A 17,405-nucleotide genomic window follows, 5' to 3' on the forward strand; every position below is an offset into this window, starting at 1 on the left:
TTGCAGATAGATTAATTCATAACTAATCCATAACACTCCCAAAATTAGTGAAACCACTTTTATTAGTTTACTTAAACAATTATTTGTGTAGGAAAAATAATGGTAGACATGAAAAAGTTAAAATAACATGAGTTAATAAATGAGCTGCACATTTTTCTTTTTTTTTTTCCAAACTTCCTCTCCATAAAATATGATGCAAAGGATATTATTTTTGAAACAAAAAAATCACAGAAGGTCTTAGAATTGTCTCTAGTTTTTTTAAAAAAAATTGTGATTTTTTTTTTGAATTTTTGAGGGGTTTTTTTGCAACAAAGTCATACTTTTAGGGGGGGTTTTTCAACAAAACAACTTTTGGCGGAAGTCAAAATCCAAGTGATTTTTGGGGAGTTTTTGCATTTTTCCCAAGAAAATATGGTTGAGTGTCAACAAATAATTTGATGAGAATAAATTGTTGAGGACAACCATCCTCGAATCTAGCGGAGGCCACCAACAACTGATTATCCAAAGAGCACACTTGAGCGAATCCTAAAGGAAGCCTTGGAGGGGCACAAGACCTTGCTGGTGATGGATGATGTTTGGGACCACCAGGCATGGAAGGGTGTACTCAGAACCCCACTAGTGAACACCCTAGCTCGAGGTAGCCGTGTCCTCGTCACCATGAGGCATGACATGGTTGCCCGAGGGATGAAGGCTGTGGAAGTGTGGACAAATTAGATCATCTCCAATCACATTCTTTTCATTTTGTTCCCTTTACGATTCCCTTCTCCGTTCCCATTCTCTTTATTTTTCTCTCATCTCAAGCAGCTTCTCTTCGAGGGGGATTGCGAAGGGAAAGGAGAGAGAATCCCATCTTAAAGGGAGTGACCTTGGGAATCCCTTCGTGATTGGAACCATGAAGGGAAACTGTTGGAGTGCTGAAGGAAACGAAAATTCCTTTATGACAGGATTTTCTTCCCTGAAGGGAAACCGTTGGGCATAGTCTTAGAGCTCAAGGATGCCTAATCCTTGCTCAAGATGCAGGTCCGTACTGGTTAATTAATGCACTAAATTCTTTCATTTAAAGCATGTTCCATACCACTATGTGCTCCTGCCACTGTAGTAGCTTTTTTGTTCCACACCATCAATTTCTTCAATGCTACTTTGTTAAATGAGAGGTACTCCCTTGGATCACAAATACATGATGATTTGGACAAGCCACAGTCTCCAATGCATATCTTTGATCAGTATTTTCTATTAGAATGTGTTCATTAAGTCCAATAAATTTGTGATATTATGAAGATATTTTTCAAAACAAATCTATATATATGATTTTAATGTTTTGAAAACTATAGTCAATGGTTTTAAAAGTCTAACCGAATCTTGTCAAAAACATCATGTTTTATGGCAGATGGAGTATTTATTTACAGTCAATGAATTTGAATTAAAGATTCATGACTGTAATTTCCCTATTATCTTGAGTAAACCACTAGTAATTAACAGAAATCTCATGGTGACAAAAATGTTCTGTAACACAAACTTGAGGAAAACAATGGCTAATACAAATAATGATACGAATTTTTTTAGTAGCTATTTTCAAATAAAATCTAATTAACAAACCTAGGAAAGTTTGAATTAAATTTCTAGAAATTCAATCTCACGGAATTTGAGTATTCATGTCCAAAGTTTCATATCTGCGATCAAAAATTCTGAATTTTTGAGAATCCAAACTCCTAAATTCATAACATGAAACCTGTTTTATAATGCTTTCTGCCATTTAAAATTTTGATCTCTAAGATATAGGAGTATATAGATTGACCAATTGGATATATATGATGTTGTAAGAAATTCCTTAGAACAAGCTTTCTTAAAATATTAGCGAACTCATAACTTAAAAAAAAACATATAGTTTTTGATGTGGCTAGTTTCTTTATTAATGTTATTACTAAACAAGGACATTTGTTACTACCGATATATTCCTTACTCATTGTTTGGTCTTAATTAAACTTCTTACAGGTAGTTAAAAATTAAAATGACAAACCTGAGATTGACAAGCTAAAGGATATTGGAATGAGAATCATAGCAAAATGTGATTGTTTGCCACTTGCTGTCAAAGTAATGGGAGGGCTCTTGCTCAAAAAACCCCAGACAAGACGTGATTGGGAGAAGGTTGCAAAGCATTCTATATGGTCAGTATCTAACATGCCCGAACAGCTAAACAACGCAATATACCTTAGCTACGAAGATTTGCATCCTTCTTTGAAGCAATGCTTTCTGCACTACTCCCTCATCCCTAGGGGTCTATTGATTTATGTTGATAGCTTAGTTAGCATGTGGATTAGTGAAGGATTTGTTCACGGGAACACGGATGAACTGGAAGATTTAGGGAGAGAATATTACGACGAGTTGATATCAAGGAACCTTATAGATCCAGACAATCGGTGGTTTGAACAATCGTATTGCAGCATGCACGATGTTGTTCGCTCATTTGCTCAATATGTGGCTACAGATGAAGCACTGGTAGGTCACCTTGGAGAAATCAATATCATTAGTATACTTAATTCCCAACAATTCTTTCGGTTGTCCTACGAAGGATAAGAAACAAATGAATTAGAGTGGAGTTCTCTACAAGCACAAAAATCATTGAGAACGATAATATCAATTAGACATTTAAATATTGAGCTTTTTTATGGTGGTCCATACTACATAAAGGTAGAAGGTAGTATAAATCTAATCCGATGATCCACGTAATTGGATATTTTGGTAATTATGACAATTTTGTTAAAATTACCCACCATACTTTTACTAATAGAAAGATTGACGCCGCAAATGTTGGATCGCTAACCCTAACCGATGGGTAGCAAATAAACTCTCATGCTGAATGCAGATTAAAATGTTAAAATGGCAATGAAATATTACTCTATTTAGAGATATATAACTGAAGTTAATTTCTTTCATGCCATGTATTTTTCTCCCCAAAATAATCCTAATCTTACCATACTACTCACATATACTACTTATACTACCGGTGAAAAATGAGTAGTATCCTAGCTAATCTGGATCGTTGGACTCTAAAAATAGATGACTCATATTAATTTTGGACAACCGTAAAATTTCTCTAAATATTAAGCCCCGAGATTCCATTGTTTCTTTTTCAAATCTACGGACGCTACTTTTAAGGTTTGCAAATTGTGATGCATTGCTTGAATCGTTGTATCAACTCAAGCACTTGAGGTACTTGTCCATGGCACAATGTGGCATGTCTATATTTCCAGAAAACATAGGCATGATGAAACTCTTGCTGCACATTGACATTTCTGGTAATGAAAGTTTGGTGAAGCTCCCTGGTAGCATTGTAAAGCTACGTCTGCTGAGGTTTCTTAGCCTTCACGGCACAAGAATAAATAAGATACCCGAGGGATTCGAAGTTTTAGATAATTTATGGCATTTGAATGGGTTTCCAGCCCACATAGATGGTGAGTGGTGTAGTTTGCAAGAATTGGGGCCTCTTTCCCAGCTCATTGGCCTTGGTATAGCTGGCCTAGAAAATGTATCTGCTTCCTCATTTGCCACAAAGGCCATGCTTGGTAAAAAGGTGCGTCTTAGCTGTCTGATCTTAGAGTGCACCACTAGATTAGGAGATAATGGCAGGTTCATAAAAGAGGAAGAAGGCATCTCTGAGGAAGAGAAACAACGAATTGAGGAAGTCTTTGATGAGCTCTGCCCTCCACCCTGCTTAGAAAATATTGGAATCTACGGGTATTATGGACGGCGGCTCCCGAGGTGGATGATGTCAAGTGCAGTGGCGCCCTTCAAGAGGTTGAGGATTGCAAGGATGCATGACCTGGCTTGATGCACGGAACTCCCTGATGGATTGTGTCAACTCCCTTGCTTGGAGCTCCTACAGATTGATCGCGCCCCAGCCATCAAGCGTGTTGGGCCTGAATTTCTGCAACAGTATCATCATCGCCACAATCATTCCCAGTTAGCACCTGTGTTTCCTAGGTTGCAGGAGCTGAACTTTGGAGGAATGGTGGAATGGGAGGAGTGGGAGTGGGAGGAGCAAGTGCAAGCCATGCCAATTTTGGAGAAGCTTATACTCAAGTGGTGCAAGTTGAGCCTTGCCTTCCACACGAGGGCTTTGCGACGATTAGATGTACACAATGTTGAGCACCTAAGCTCTTTGGAGAACTTTGCTTCTGTTATTTACCTCGAAGTGTTTGGAAACACTGACCTCGAGAGGATTAATAATCTCCCGAGATTGCAGAAGCTAGTCATTGTCATGTGCCCAAAGATGAAGGTGTTGGAGGGTGTGCCTGCACTACAGAAACTCAATCTAGAGGATTATAGCATGGAAACGCTCCCGAAATACCTGCAGGATGCAAAACCAGAGCATTTGCAGCTAGACTGCACCTTATCGCTGCTCATTTCCGTAGCCGCTGGGAAATCTAGCCCTGAGTGGAACAAGTTCAGCCATATCCAGCGAGTCAAGGCATATGCAAAGGATGAAGGCATTCCAAGGAAAAGGTATGTGCTGTACACAAGAGAACCCTTCAGCTTTGAGACAAATATCAGCCGCTCTGCCATTGCCCGAGGTTAATTAACACAATAACTGCTTCATCTGATATAAATTATTTTCAGTTACTCTGTTTCGTTTTGCCTGCTCTCTTACTTAACAACAATCTATCATCCGGTAGGAGATATGAATGCAGTCGAGCGTCAGATACTCCGCATATTCTTCAGGTAAATTAGCACAACTGCTTGCCTGCAGCCTGAGTATTACCTTGGTGCTGTTCCATTTCACTTGACTACATGTCCCGTTTCAGGAGATGGAGAGGGGGAGTAGAACTTGCGTACTATGATGAACGGTGGCTGTAATCCAGCCGAGCAGTCTATATACAGTGACATGTATATCCAATGCCTGCAGGTGGAAAGTCCATATATATTCCTTTGGCTGTGTGGCTGCAATCTCATCATCGCCACAATCATTCCCAGTTAGCACCTGTTTTTCCTAGGTTGCAGGAGCTGATGTTTGGAGGAATGGTGGAATGGGAGGAGTGGGAGTGGGAGGAGCAAGTGCAAGCCATGCCAATTTTGGAGAAGCTTACACTCAAGTGGCCTCCTCCGCGCCAAGGCCGTCGCGCCAAGGCCGTCGCGCATGGTGGGTCCGCCACCGCGCCACTGTGTGCGTTTGGGCTCGCTGCCGCCGTGCCGTGCCTCCGAGCACACGCCTGGGGCCGCTGCTGTTCCACCCCAGGCGAGGATGCCTCTCAACCACCAGTAGCTAGCACGCTGGGGGCTCGACTTTGAGCTCCAGACCGAAGCCGCCCTTGTCACACGAGGCGGGCTTCATTCACCCTCCATCTTCGGTTAAACGAGAGGTAAGCCTTTCTTTGGCACGGACGAGGAGCCTTCCGTAGAAAAGAAAAAAAATAAACGAATCAGATTGTCCATATCCGAGGTAGGAGACTTTCAAGTCTATCCGCGTCAGGCATGTATGGGCGGTATGGGCACTCTGACACGAAAAAACAACTGAAAGAAAAGGAAGCTACTTTTACTGCATGGTGCTCCATCTTTTTCCTTCCTAGAGCTCCGTACTTGACGGTATGTGTCAGGCAGCGTGGCTAGAGCACGTATAAACTGCTAGGGCTTATTGGTTTGATGATTTGTTTATTTATTGGAGATCACCGCTAGCTTTAAAGATAAGAAGCTGGCTGGTCAGAACAGTTGGAGAAATCCTATTAGCTGACAGGCTACATGGCTATAGTACTGGTGTCAGCAGTTTTTAAGAACATTAATGCTCCCGCACTGTCGCTAATGGCACTAGTGGATTGTTGTACTGGTGTATCTTTCCATGCATGCAGCTGCTCCATCGCGTGAACGAAGCCACAGTGCGCTGAGGCCCACGGAGCCAAACGGAGGCCACGCTCCGGCCGCCTCCTCGCCGGAGACCCTCTGCGCCCCGGCCACCCTCGCGCCGAAGGCCCTCCGCGCTTGGCCACTGCCGCATGGAGGCCCTCCGCGCTCCGGCCGCTGCCGCACCGGAGACCCTCCGCGCTTGGCCACTTCCGCACCGGAGGCCCTCTGTGCTCCAGCCGCTCCCGCACCGGAGGCCCTCTGCGCTCCGGCCGCCCTCGCGCCAAAGGCCCTCCGCGCTCTGGCCGCCGCCGCACTGGAGACCCACTGTGCTCCGGCCGATGCCCCCCCCCCCCCTTCCCTAAGACTTTAGCATTTTACGTTGATGACGTAGTTGGCATGTGGATTTGCGAAGGATTTGTTCGTGGAAACTCACATGAATTAGAAGAATTAGGGAGAGAGAGTATTATGATGAGTTGTTATTCAGTAACCTTATAGAGCCAACCAGTTGGTCCATCGGTCAAAATCATTGCAACGTGCACGATCTTGTTCAATATGTGGCTAGAGATGAAGTACTAATAGCTCACATAGGAGAAATTGATATCACTAGTAAACTTAATTCACATAAATTCCTTCGGCTGTCCCTTCGCAACGAAGGATCAGAATCAAATGTAGTGGAGTTCTCTACACGCACAGAAATCACCGAGAACACTACTATCGGTTGGCATATAAAGATTAAGCATGGTGATTCCTTGGCTACTTTTTCAAGTCTACGGACATTACATTTAGACTCTACAAATTATGATGCATTGGTTGAATCGTTGTATCAACTCAAGACTTGATGTATTTGTCCATGATAGACTGTGGCATATCTATATTACTAGAAAACATAGGCATGATGAAATTCTTGCAGTACATTAGCATTTCTATGAATGAAAGTTTGATGAAGCAGGGCGGCAGTACCATGAAGAAGGAAACCTCCATTAGAACCTCATTCGATCACAAACGTACCACTAACAAGATAAGGTACCTCGAACACAATTCGATCAGAACCTCATTCGATCAGAACTTCGAACACAATTCGATCAGAACCTCGAACACAATTCGATCAGAACCTCATTCCCCTGCGCTAGCTGCTACCAGTCGAAGTCGCACTTACAAGAAACCTCAACCACAAACGTACCATCAAGAAAGAAACCTCCACTACATACAAGAAAGAAATCGAGTGGTGCTAAAATAGAAGAGAACCTTTACAGTACACCATGATACTAGATGGTGGAGAGTATCATTGTTGTGATCCAACCGTCCATTTTAGTAGGTATTATTGTAATTATTTTGATACCATTAGAAGTAATTACGTCATTGATTGACCGGACTTCGGACCTTCACCACCCATCATCGACCGATCGACGGAGGGTGGAAACCCTAATAAATGAAATGAACAGAATAAGTGAAAGCTTATCCGAAGAATAAACTAATATTTTGACCTTTCCTAATTAAACATATAATTTACAAGTTTATCATGGTTTTTTGTTTCCAATCCTACCCTTATGATATCCATGATACTCTTTAATGATACCCATGATACTGATGGACGATAGAGTATCATTGGACCAATCTAAACCATCGGATGAGAAAAATGGACGGTATACACTTATTTAGGTGTACTGTAAAAGTCCTCAAATAGAAACCAGCAAACAACTCTACTTTGCTAGAAAAAACAGAGCACCCCGGTCCTCTCTTCCTCCACCCAGAGAAAAGATCTGGAGATCCAAGAGACCCCTGCGAATTGAGGTGCATACTAGCATACATACGGCTCTCTCTCTCTCTCACACACACACAGAGGCGCGCACACACACACACACACAATAGCAAGTATGAAACTGCATAGGTTGCATCATGCAGCATCTGCATCACCGGTAAAAACAAGCAGAGAACCAAAATTTTAGCCTTACTGTTCTGGACATTGGGTCAGGTATATTGATTAGGTTCCTTGCCTCGGTGGCATGTAATTCGTTTTTTAGCATTGGATTGTAGCATCTCTTTTTTGTACAAGATAAGAATGAAACTTTTGAAGAGAAGATATAAGTTGTTTCGATATGATCACTGCACGCAAAGTGCAGACAATATTAATTAAGGGCATATCGGAGCTGATATTTGGTCTAATTTTTCTACAGCAAAAACCAAAGCTAGCTAGCTGCCATTAATGGCGGTCGTCCTGGAAGCTTTGGCATCCTACATCCAAAACATGTTGATGGAGATGACCAAAGAAGAGGTGTATATGCTGCTCGGTGTCTCCGGTGAGATCAACAAGATGGACATCAAGCTCAAGGACCTCAAGAACTTCCTCACCGATGCCGACAGGAGGAACATCACTGACCTCAGCGTGCAGGCATGGGTGAAAGAGCTTCGGGAGACCATGTACGACGCCACCGACATCCTCGACCTGTGCCAACTCAAGGCCATGGAGCGGGGTCCAAGCCGGGACTTGGGTTGCTTCAACCCCTTGCTCTTCTTCATGCGGAATCCCCTTCATGCCCATGACATCGGCAGCCGCATCAAAAGCCTTAACCAAAGGCTAGAAGAAATCAAGAAGCGTAGCTCCGACTTTGGCTTTATCAACCTCGGTTCATACGAGGACCATACCAGAAAGATGCCATCCTCTCATCCTACTAGCCACGAGACATCAGGGGAGCTCGACGAGTCAGGTGTGGTTGGTGAGAAGATCATTGAGGATACAAGATATCTTGTGGAGATGCTAACAAAGGAGGAGGAAACCAATCGAGAATACAACAAAATTATGGTATTTGCCATAGTGGGAGTTGGTGGGATAGGCAAAACCACCCTTGCCCAGAAGATTTTTAATGATGACATCATACAACATGAGTTCACAAAGAAAATATGGTTGAGTGTGAACCAAGAATTTGATGAGAATAAATTGCTAAGAACAGCCATCCTTGAATCTGGGGGAGGCAATCAACCAGTTGATTATCCAAAGAGCGCGCTTGAGCGAATCCTAAAACAAGCCTTGGAGGGGCACAAGACTTTGCTGGTGATGGATGATGTTTGGGACCATCAGGTATGGCAGGGTGTGCTCGAAACTCCATTGGTCAATGCCCTAGCTCGAGGTAGTCGTGTCCTCATCACCACAAGGCATGACATGGTCGCCCGAGGGATGAAGGCGGAGGAGCCCTACCACCATGTCGACAAATTAGAGCCCGAGGATGCCTGGTCCTTACTCAAGATGCAGGTCTATACTGGTTAATTCATCCACTAAACTCTTTTATTTATAGCATGTTCCATACCATTATGTGTTCCTCCCCGCAATTGCTTTCCTGTTCCAAACAATCAATTTCTTCAATGCTACTTTGTTAAACGATACTACATTCATCTAGATCTAGTAAGATTAAGAATACACCAGTGGTGTGGTGGTGGGTTGCAAACTGACATGAGAGGTAGTTATTTACAGTCTCCTATGAAAAAAAAAAGAATTTGAATTAGAGATTCACGACTGCAATTTCCCTGTTATGCTGAGTAAACCGCTGTAATTACCTAACTTCCTTCCCAATTCAAGTCTCATTTTGTCACATGCCAACTGTGCAATGAATGGTATTAAAGAGAGTAAGATGGTTATTTTTGTTAGCGTGATATACTGGCCGTGCATCTCGCCATGATCACCAGGTGCTCCTGCCTTATTTGCGCAACACAAGCATGCCTAAGACCGGATTGGTTGCCCCTGCAGATCGGCCTCCATAGGCAACAAACTAGCTATATTTAGTTAGTCAATATCTTGTGTTTGTTGCCTACTTTTGAGGCCTCCCGTGTATATGTATCTGATGACCGTATCAATGCGTACTCACTGTGATTTGATCTTCCAAATACTGTCACGCTTTCATGGTATCATGAGTGGTTCGCATCTTGCGACCCTCGCTTCCGCACCCTAGCCGCCGGCATCTCACCGCCCGCCACTACTCCCACCCCTCGCGCCGCCGGCCGTCTCGCGCCGACGTGCGTTCTACCTCTCCCTCTCCATCCCCGGCACCATGGCCGGCTCCCTCCCCGACGAAGACCGTGATCGTCTCGCTGCTGAGGAAGAGCGCTCGCGGAACATCGCCGACGAAGAACTGGCACGTCTGGCGGCCGAGCGGGCTCGCCTTGAAGGTGAACATGCACGCCTTGAGGCCGAGTTTCAGCGTCTTCGTGCCGCTGAACAAGCTCAACAAGCTCAGCACGATGCACTGGAAGCCGCTTCCATCACGGCTCTTCATGCGCAAGCGGTGGCCGTCGTCAACATCCGCTCTCTCATCCCCGTCGTCCTCGATGGTGAGTCACCAAACTACACCACGTGGCGCAGTCTCTTCCTCCTCGTCGTTGACAAGTACGAGCTCTCCGACCACGTCCTCTCCGACATCGCCTACCCCGACGTTCCGTCATGGGTTTGCATGGAGTGCACCGTCCTCAGCTAGCTGTACGGCACCATCTCCAACAAGCTTGTCCAGGTGGTCATGACACCCACGTCGTCCGCGCATCGTGTCTGGCTCAGACTCGAGGAACAGTTCGTCGGCAACAAGGAGACTCGGGCGCTGTACCTCGACGCGGAGTTCCGCACTTTCGGCCAGGGCGATCTCTCCATCTCCGACTACTACAGCAAGATGAAGAGTATGGCCGACGCCCTCGGCGACCTGGGCGAGCCCGTCCTCGACAGAACTCTCGTTCTCACTGTTCTGCGTGGCTTGAATGAGCGGTTCTCTTACATGGCTACCCTCATCAAGCGAACCAAGCTGTTCCCCTCTTTCTTCGAGGTTCGCACGGACCTCATGCTGGAGGAGCTCACGGCGAAGAACAAGCCCACCGAGTCCTCCTTTGTGTTCCTGGCCGCAGGCAATGGCATCGTCGCCCGTTCCGGCAGTGGGAACACCAATAGCAGCAGCGGCACCGGAGGCAATGCCGGCGGCGGCCGCAACAAAAATCGCAACTGCCGTGGTGGGCGCGCCAACAGCGGGGGCGGCGGCGCAAACGACGGGGGCGGCGGCGCTCCCACCGGCAGCAGGCAACCTGCACTGTGCCCCGGCCACCCGACGTCTGGCCAGCCTCCTCGGGCCGGCCTGCCCTCCTTCTGGAACCCATGGACCGGCACGGTGCAGGTCTGGCCCCACACCGGCCCATCTTCGATCCTTGGGCCACAGCCGAACTCGGCGCCGCAGCAGCTCCGAGCGCCTTCCCCTCCGGCAGCGGCCTACGTGGCCTACGGCCCGACTCCTAGCGCTGGCCTACCCAATGCGGCTCCTTCCCAGGGTGACGGGTCCGGCTCGGTGCCCTGGTCCCCTCTGTCCGGTGCTGGGCACTGGGATCAAGCGGCTCTGTTGAACTCATTCAACACCATGTCGCTCACCCCTCCACCATCCGGGGAATGGTACATGGACTCCGGAGCCACTTCTCATATGACTTCGGACGCCGGTAACATCTCCCATTCCCACTCTTCTATAGTCGTGGGTAATGGTTCTACTCTTCCTATCATGTCTGTCGGTTCCACCTTTCTTCCCGCGCCGCACGGTCATTTTTCACTTAGGAACGTTCTTGTCACTCCATAAATTATCAAAAACTTGATTTATGTCCGTCAATTTACGATTGACAACAATTGTTCCGTTGAGTTTGACCCGTTTGATCTTTCTGTGAAGGATCTTCGCACTGGGAACGTGATCGCCAGGTGCAATAGTTCCAGCCACCTCTACCCACTGTTGCCATGTCCACCACAGCCGCGAGCCCTCATCGCCACTTCATCATCCACACTTTGGCATCGCCGCCTTGGTCACATCGGTGCCGAGGCACTCTCCAAACTAGCTAGTGCTTCTACTATTTCCTGTAATAATGAGGCCGCCGAGTCCATTTGCCATGCATGTCAACTCGGTCGCCATATTCGTCTACCTTTTGCTAGCTCTAGTTCTCGTGCCAGTGCAAACTTTGATTTAATTCATTGCGACTTATGGACCTCCCCTGTTGCCAGCATCTCTGGTTACAAATATTATCTTATCATTTTAGATGATTGCTTGCATTACTCTTGGACATTTCCTCTGCGTCTTAAGTCGAACACCTTTTCCACCCTCTCCCACTTTTTTTCTTATGCCCGCACGCAGTTTGGCACCACAATAAAGAGTATTCAGTGTGACAATGGACGCGAGTTTGACAACTCCTCCACACGCCACTTCTTTCTTACACATGGCATTGCCCTCCGCATGTCATGTCCACATACTTCCCAACAGAACGGCAAGGCCGAACGCATCATTCTCTCCACAAATAACATCATGCGCTCCCTTTTGTTCCAAGCCAACCTTCCCTCATCCTATTGGGTTGAGGCCCTTCATGCCGCCACATATCTTCTAAATATTCACCCTACGAAAACACTTAAGTTCCTCACACCGCACTTTGCCCTTTATGGTGTTCATCCCTCATATTCCCACTTACGTGTTTTCGGGTGTCGATGCTACCCAAATCTCTCCTCCACGGCAGCCAATAAGCTTTCTCCTCGCTCCACACTTTGTGTTTTCTTTGGCTACCCATCGGAACATAAGGGATACCGGTGCCTTGATTTATCCACAAATCGGATTATCATATCTCGTCACGTCACCTTTGATGAGACGGACTTCCCCTTTGCCCGAGCGCATGCCCCCCTTCATCCGTCCGACCTCGATTTTCTAACTGACATGGACTCTGTTCAGTTACCTGTTGGGCAGTTTCCCGTTGCAGGTGCTTCGTTGACGCCATCCAGTGCGGCTGGTCCTGCTGCCCCCAACGGTTCCACACCTTGGGTTGTTGCCAGCGGAACCGGCCACACGACGGAGTCTGAGCCTCCACTGCCTGCCGAGCTGCAGCTGCATGGTGCTCCTCCGACTGGCGCACCCGCGCCACTCCCAGCCGCATCTTCTGGCGTGCCCGCTCCGCACGCCACCTCGGGCGCCGAGTTGGAACTGCATGGCACTCCTGCACATGGATCAACTGACACACCTGCGCCAATCCCGGCTGCATCTTCTAGCGTGCCCGCGCCGCACGCTACACCTGGCACGTCTGTCATGCCCGTTCCCACGGACGCAGCACCACTAGTCGTGACTACGCATCTGGGACCCCGTCTGACCATGCCTGTTGCACCAACAAGCAACACGCATCGCATGGTCACCCGGGGCAAGTTCGGCTTTCGCATACAGTCGGACCAGCTGAATCTTCATGCTGCAGTTCTGTCACCAATTCCGCAGTCCTTCCGTAGTGCACTAGCTGATCCAAATTGGCGCACAGCAATGACAGAAGAATTTGAGGCCCTTCAGTCCAACCGTACTTGGGATCTCGTTCCTCGACCATCTGGCATCAACATTGTGACAGGCAAGTGGGTATACCGGCATAAACTCAACCCTGATGGTTCTCTTGAGCGGTATAAGGCTCGATGGGTACTTCGTGGGTTCACACAGCGCCCAGGCATTGACTTTGATGAGACTTTCAGTCCAGTGGTCAAGCCTATACTCACTGTGATTTGATCTTCCAAATACTGTCACGCTTTCAATTTTATCTTTCACTTTAATATTTGTGCTCAACTCTAAAACATCATTTATTTTGGAGTACTAAACGAGGGCATTAGCTACTACTGATATATTCCTGACTCATTGTTTGGTCTTAAACTTCTTGCAGGTAGTTAAACATGAAATTGACAAATGTGAGATTGACATGCTAAAGGATATTGGAATGAGCATCATAGAAAATTGTGGTTGCTTGCCACTTGCTGTCAAAGTAATGGGAGGGCTCTTGCGCCAAAAAAAACAGACAAGACGAGCTGTTTGGGAAAAGGCTGCAAAGGATTCTAAATGGTCAGTATCTAAAATGCCCGAACAGCTAAACAATGCAATATACCTTAGCTACAAAGATTTGCACCCTTATTTGAAGCAATGCTTTCTACACTACTCCCTCATCCCTAGGGGCCTATCGATTCATGTTGATAGCTTAGTTAGCATGTGGATTAGCGAAGGATTTGTTCATGGAGACACGGATGAACTGGAAGATTTAGGGAGAGAATATTACGACGAATTAATATCTAGGAACCTTATAGATCCAGACAGTCGGTCGGTCGACCAATGGCGTAGCAGCATGCATGATGTTGTTCGCTCATTTGCTCAATATGTGGCTAGAGATGAAGCACTGGTAGGTCATCTTGGAGAAATCAATATGATTAGTAAACTTAATTCACAAAAATTCATTCGGTTGTCCAACGAAAGATCAGAAACAAATGGATTAGAGTGGAGTTCTCTGCAAGCACAAAAATCATTGAGAACGATAATATCAATTGGACAGTTAAAGATTAATCCCAGAGATTCCTTTGTTTCTTTTTCAAGTCTACGGACGCTTTTTGTACTCTTTGCACATTGTGATGCATTGCTTGAATCGTTGTATCAACTCAAGCACTTGAGGTACTTGTGCATGAGAGAATGTGGCATATCTACATTACCAGAAAACATAGGCATGATGAAACTATTGCTGCACATTGACATTTCTCGTAATGAAAGTTTGGTGAAGCTCCCTGGTAGCATTGTAAAGCTACGTCTGCTGAGGCATCTTAGCCTTGATGGCACAAGAATAAATAAGATACCCAATGGATTCAAAGTTTTAGATAATTTGAGGCATTTGAATGGGTTTCCAGCCCACATGGATGGTGAGTGGTGTAGTTTGGAAGAATTGGGGCCTCTTTGCCAGCTCAATGTCCTTGTTATAATTTGTCTGGAAAATGTATCTGCTTCCTCCTTTGCTGAAAAGGCTAGGCTTGCTGAAAAGGTGCGTCTTAGATGTCTGACATTAAAGTGCACTACTAGATTAGGAGATGATGGCCGGTTGGTAAAAAAGGAAGAAGGCGTCTCTATGGAAGAGCAGCAACGAATCGAGGAAGTCTTTGATGAGCTCTGCCCTTCACCCTGCTTAGAAATTCTTGGAATCGAAGGGTATTATGGTCGGCGGCTGCCAAGGTGGATGACGTCGACAGCAGTGGCGCCCTTCGAGAGGTTGAGGACTGTAATGATGTATGACCTGGCTTGCTGCACGGAACTCCCTCATGGCTTGTGTCAACTCCCTTGCTTGGAGATCCTACAGATTATCCGCGCCCCAGCCATCAAGCGTGTTGGGCCTGAATTCCTGCAACTCTATCATCATCGCCACAATCATTCCCAGGTAGCACCTGTGTTTCCTAGGTTGCAGGAGCTGAACTTTGGAGAAATGGTGGAATGGGAGGAGTGGGAGTGGGAGGAGCAAGTGCATGCCATGCCAGCCTTGCAACGGTTTCATCTCCATAATAGCAAACTGAGGCAACTTCCGCCTGGCCTCGCCTTCCATGCGAGGGCCTTGACAAAATTATACCTACACCATGTCCAGCACCTCAGCTCTTTGGAGAACTTTGCTTCTGTTGTGGACCTCCATGTGGAACGGAATCTCGATCTGGAGAGGATCAGTAATTTCCCCAAGCTGCGGAAGCTCGACATCATGTTCTGCCCAAAGATGAAGGTACTGCAGGGTGTGCCTGCACTGCAGAGACTCGGACTGGACGATAACATTATGGAAGCCCTCCCAAGATACTTGAAGAATGTAAACCCAATGAATTTGCTGCTATGCTGCTCCTTATCGCTGCTCACTTTTATAGCCTCGAGGGAATCTAGCCTTGAGTGGGACAAGTTGATCCATATCCAGCAAGTCAAGGCCTATGCACCTGATGGAGACATTGCAAGGAAATGGTACGTGTTGTACACAAGAGAACCTTTCAGCTTTGAGACAAACATCAGCCTCTCTGCCATTACCCAAGGTAAAATTAACACAACTACTAATTCATCTAATTTTTTTTCAGTTACTCTGTTTTGTTTAGTCTGTTTTCCTAGTTTCCTCCTGTTGATTCAATCTATCATCTGCAGCATGCACCGAACGCAAGTGGTTTGGTTGCTTCAGAACATGTTCCATCGAAGAAATGCATATTGTAGAACTGCTTCAGGTAGATTAACACAACAACTGCTTTTGCTGCATCCTGAGTACATTTCTTTCTTTCCATTTCACTTGCTGCATCCATGTACTATTTCAGGGGAAGTGCAGTCGCAGATGCAAATGCCGACACAGGAATTGAGCTTACACGCGTATATATCTGCATGTCTCTGCCTGACTGTTAGTAGTATAAATTCCAAGTTGCTTACTGTTTCGTCCAATATAACATATATGGTCAATGGCTGCAGGTGGAATCGAGTGTGCCTGCACTGCAGAATCATGGACAGAAGGAGAAATGAAGCTGCCGTCGCCTCATCAGATCAATGGTGACTGAAGCAGCTATGAAGCTGCCGTCTACAGCTCGTCGACGTAAGGCGGTCAATTCAATGCTGCTGAAACATATGGAAACGAGAAGATTGTAGTACGGTAATACATATGCATTTGGGCTTTTGGTTGTCTGTATCTTTACTGGCAGTTGATGCAGTTTTTTCGGCTCGGTTATTTCGTGTCAGAGATGAACGAATAAGTAGTGACGGATCAATTGATATATTTTTTATGGTGACAGATCAATTGATTTGATACCAGGATCGCAGATTTTCCGGACATATGGACCATGGCAGGTGAACGTGCCAGCCACGTCATCACAGTGATGCGTAAGTAGTATTGGTCGAAGAAAATATATCCTTTATAAATAAAGTGTGGTGAGAGTCTCTTTTAGAGAGGAAATTTAAATTTGGAGAAAAAGTATAGAGGAAGGAGAACTAATAATATGTTGATAGTAAAAAAAATTTGTCCTCTGACATAACGGCTATGAGTCTGTATTTAGTGTCGTTAAGAGTGTAAATGTACAAACATATCTTTATAGAGATAGCAATACAAAATATCACTATAACCTAGGGCTGGTCGAATTGAACAGTATGAGTTTAGATACGATGCATTTACCTTTAATAAGAAGATATTATCTATTATGGCAATACATTGGTGCAAGTGGTACTAAGAGCGTGGTACTCAGCTGGTCGTCTATTGCGGCGCCGCACTGTTGTATGATGCTAAAACAGTAGTAAGGGAGGATAAGAAGGGGTTCTCACCTTGCTTTGATGGTGGAAGAAGGAGGATTCGCAGAGAAGACGACGTAATGCATCACGGACGGCAGCGGTGGCGGCTCCTGCGAACGGCGGCGCTCCGGCGATGCACGGGCAGGGCAGCAACGACTTCTAGAGCTTGGGGGCGTGAAATAGAGGTAGGAGAGGGCGTGCAACTTATATATATAGGGCTAGGGGCGGCTGGTTGAGGTGGAGTCCAAACCGAACATTAATCGGATTCGAGTTCGAGTCGGTTACGATTTCCTTTTTCGCAGCTCTGTATTCCGAGGATGATATCTCCATCGTCCGGACTCCAAATTGGAGGTTTCTTGATTCTAAATTGTAGTACTCGAAAAGATCTACAACTTTGGTAGTCATTGAAACTTCTGAAAACGACATCTTGATTTCCAAAAATACACTAAAAGATAAACTGTTTGAACTCGGACTTCTCTGCGCAGTACTGATTTAGGGGGCCATAACTCCCAGCTCCATTATCCA

At 45.9% G+C, this 17,405-nt stretch overlaps 1 protein-coding gene and 1 pseudogene across 9 annotated transcripts; both read left to right on the plus strand.

Moving 5' to 3' along the window:
* Window positions 1-1,014: 1,014 nt before the first annotated feature.
* LOC133886333 (putative disease resistance RPP13-like protein 1) lies at window positions 1,015-6,132 on the plus strand (annotated as a pseudogene).
* Window positions 6,133-7,507: 1,375 nt separating this feature from the next.
* LOC133886033 (putative disease resistance protein RGA4) lies at window positions 7,508-16,430 on the plus strand. Of its 9 annotated transcripts, none has more exons than XR_009903316.1 (6): window positions 7,508-7,626; window positions 8,010-9,082; window positions 13,507-15,655; window positions 15,762-15,838; window positions 16,074-16,194; window positions 16,391-16,430. XR_009903316.1 is itself a non-coding variant. In XM_062325753.1 (6 exons), exons 2-5 carry the CDS (start codon window positions 8,039-8,041, stop codon window positions 15,965-15,967), a joined length of 3,312 nt encoding a protein of 1,103 aa, XP_062181737.1. In that variant the 5' UTR covers window positions 7,508-7,626; window positions 8,010-8,038; the 3' UTR covers window positions 15,968-16,005; window positions 16,074-16,395. The 9 variants fall into 9 exon arrangements, 7 of the variants coding, with proteins under 7 accessions (XP_062181737.1, XP_062181736.1, XP_062181738.1 ...); XM_062325753.1 differs by adding an exon at window positions 15,926-16,005 and having other exon boundaries at window positions 16,074-16,395; XM_062325752.1 differs by adding an exon at window positions 15,926-15,991 and having other exon boundaries at window positions 16,074-16,395.
* Window positions 16,431-17,405: the final 975 nt, after the last annotated feature.

The sequence above is a fragment of the Phragmites australis genome, chromosome 12 (assembly GCF_958298935.1).
Source record: "Phragmites australis chromosome 12, lpPhrAust1.1, whole genome shotgun sequence".
Taxonomy (NCBI): domain Eukaryota; kingdom Viridiplantae; phylum Streptophyta; class Magnoliopsida; order Poales; family Poaceae; genus Phragmites; species Phragmites australis.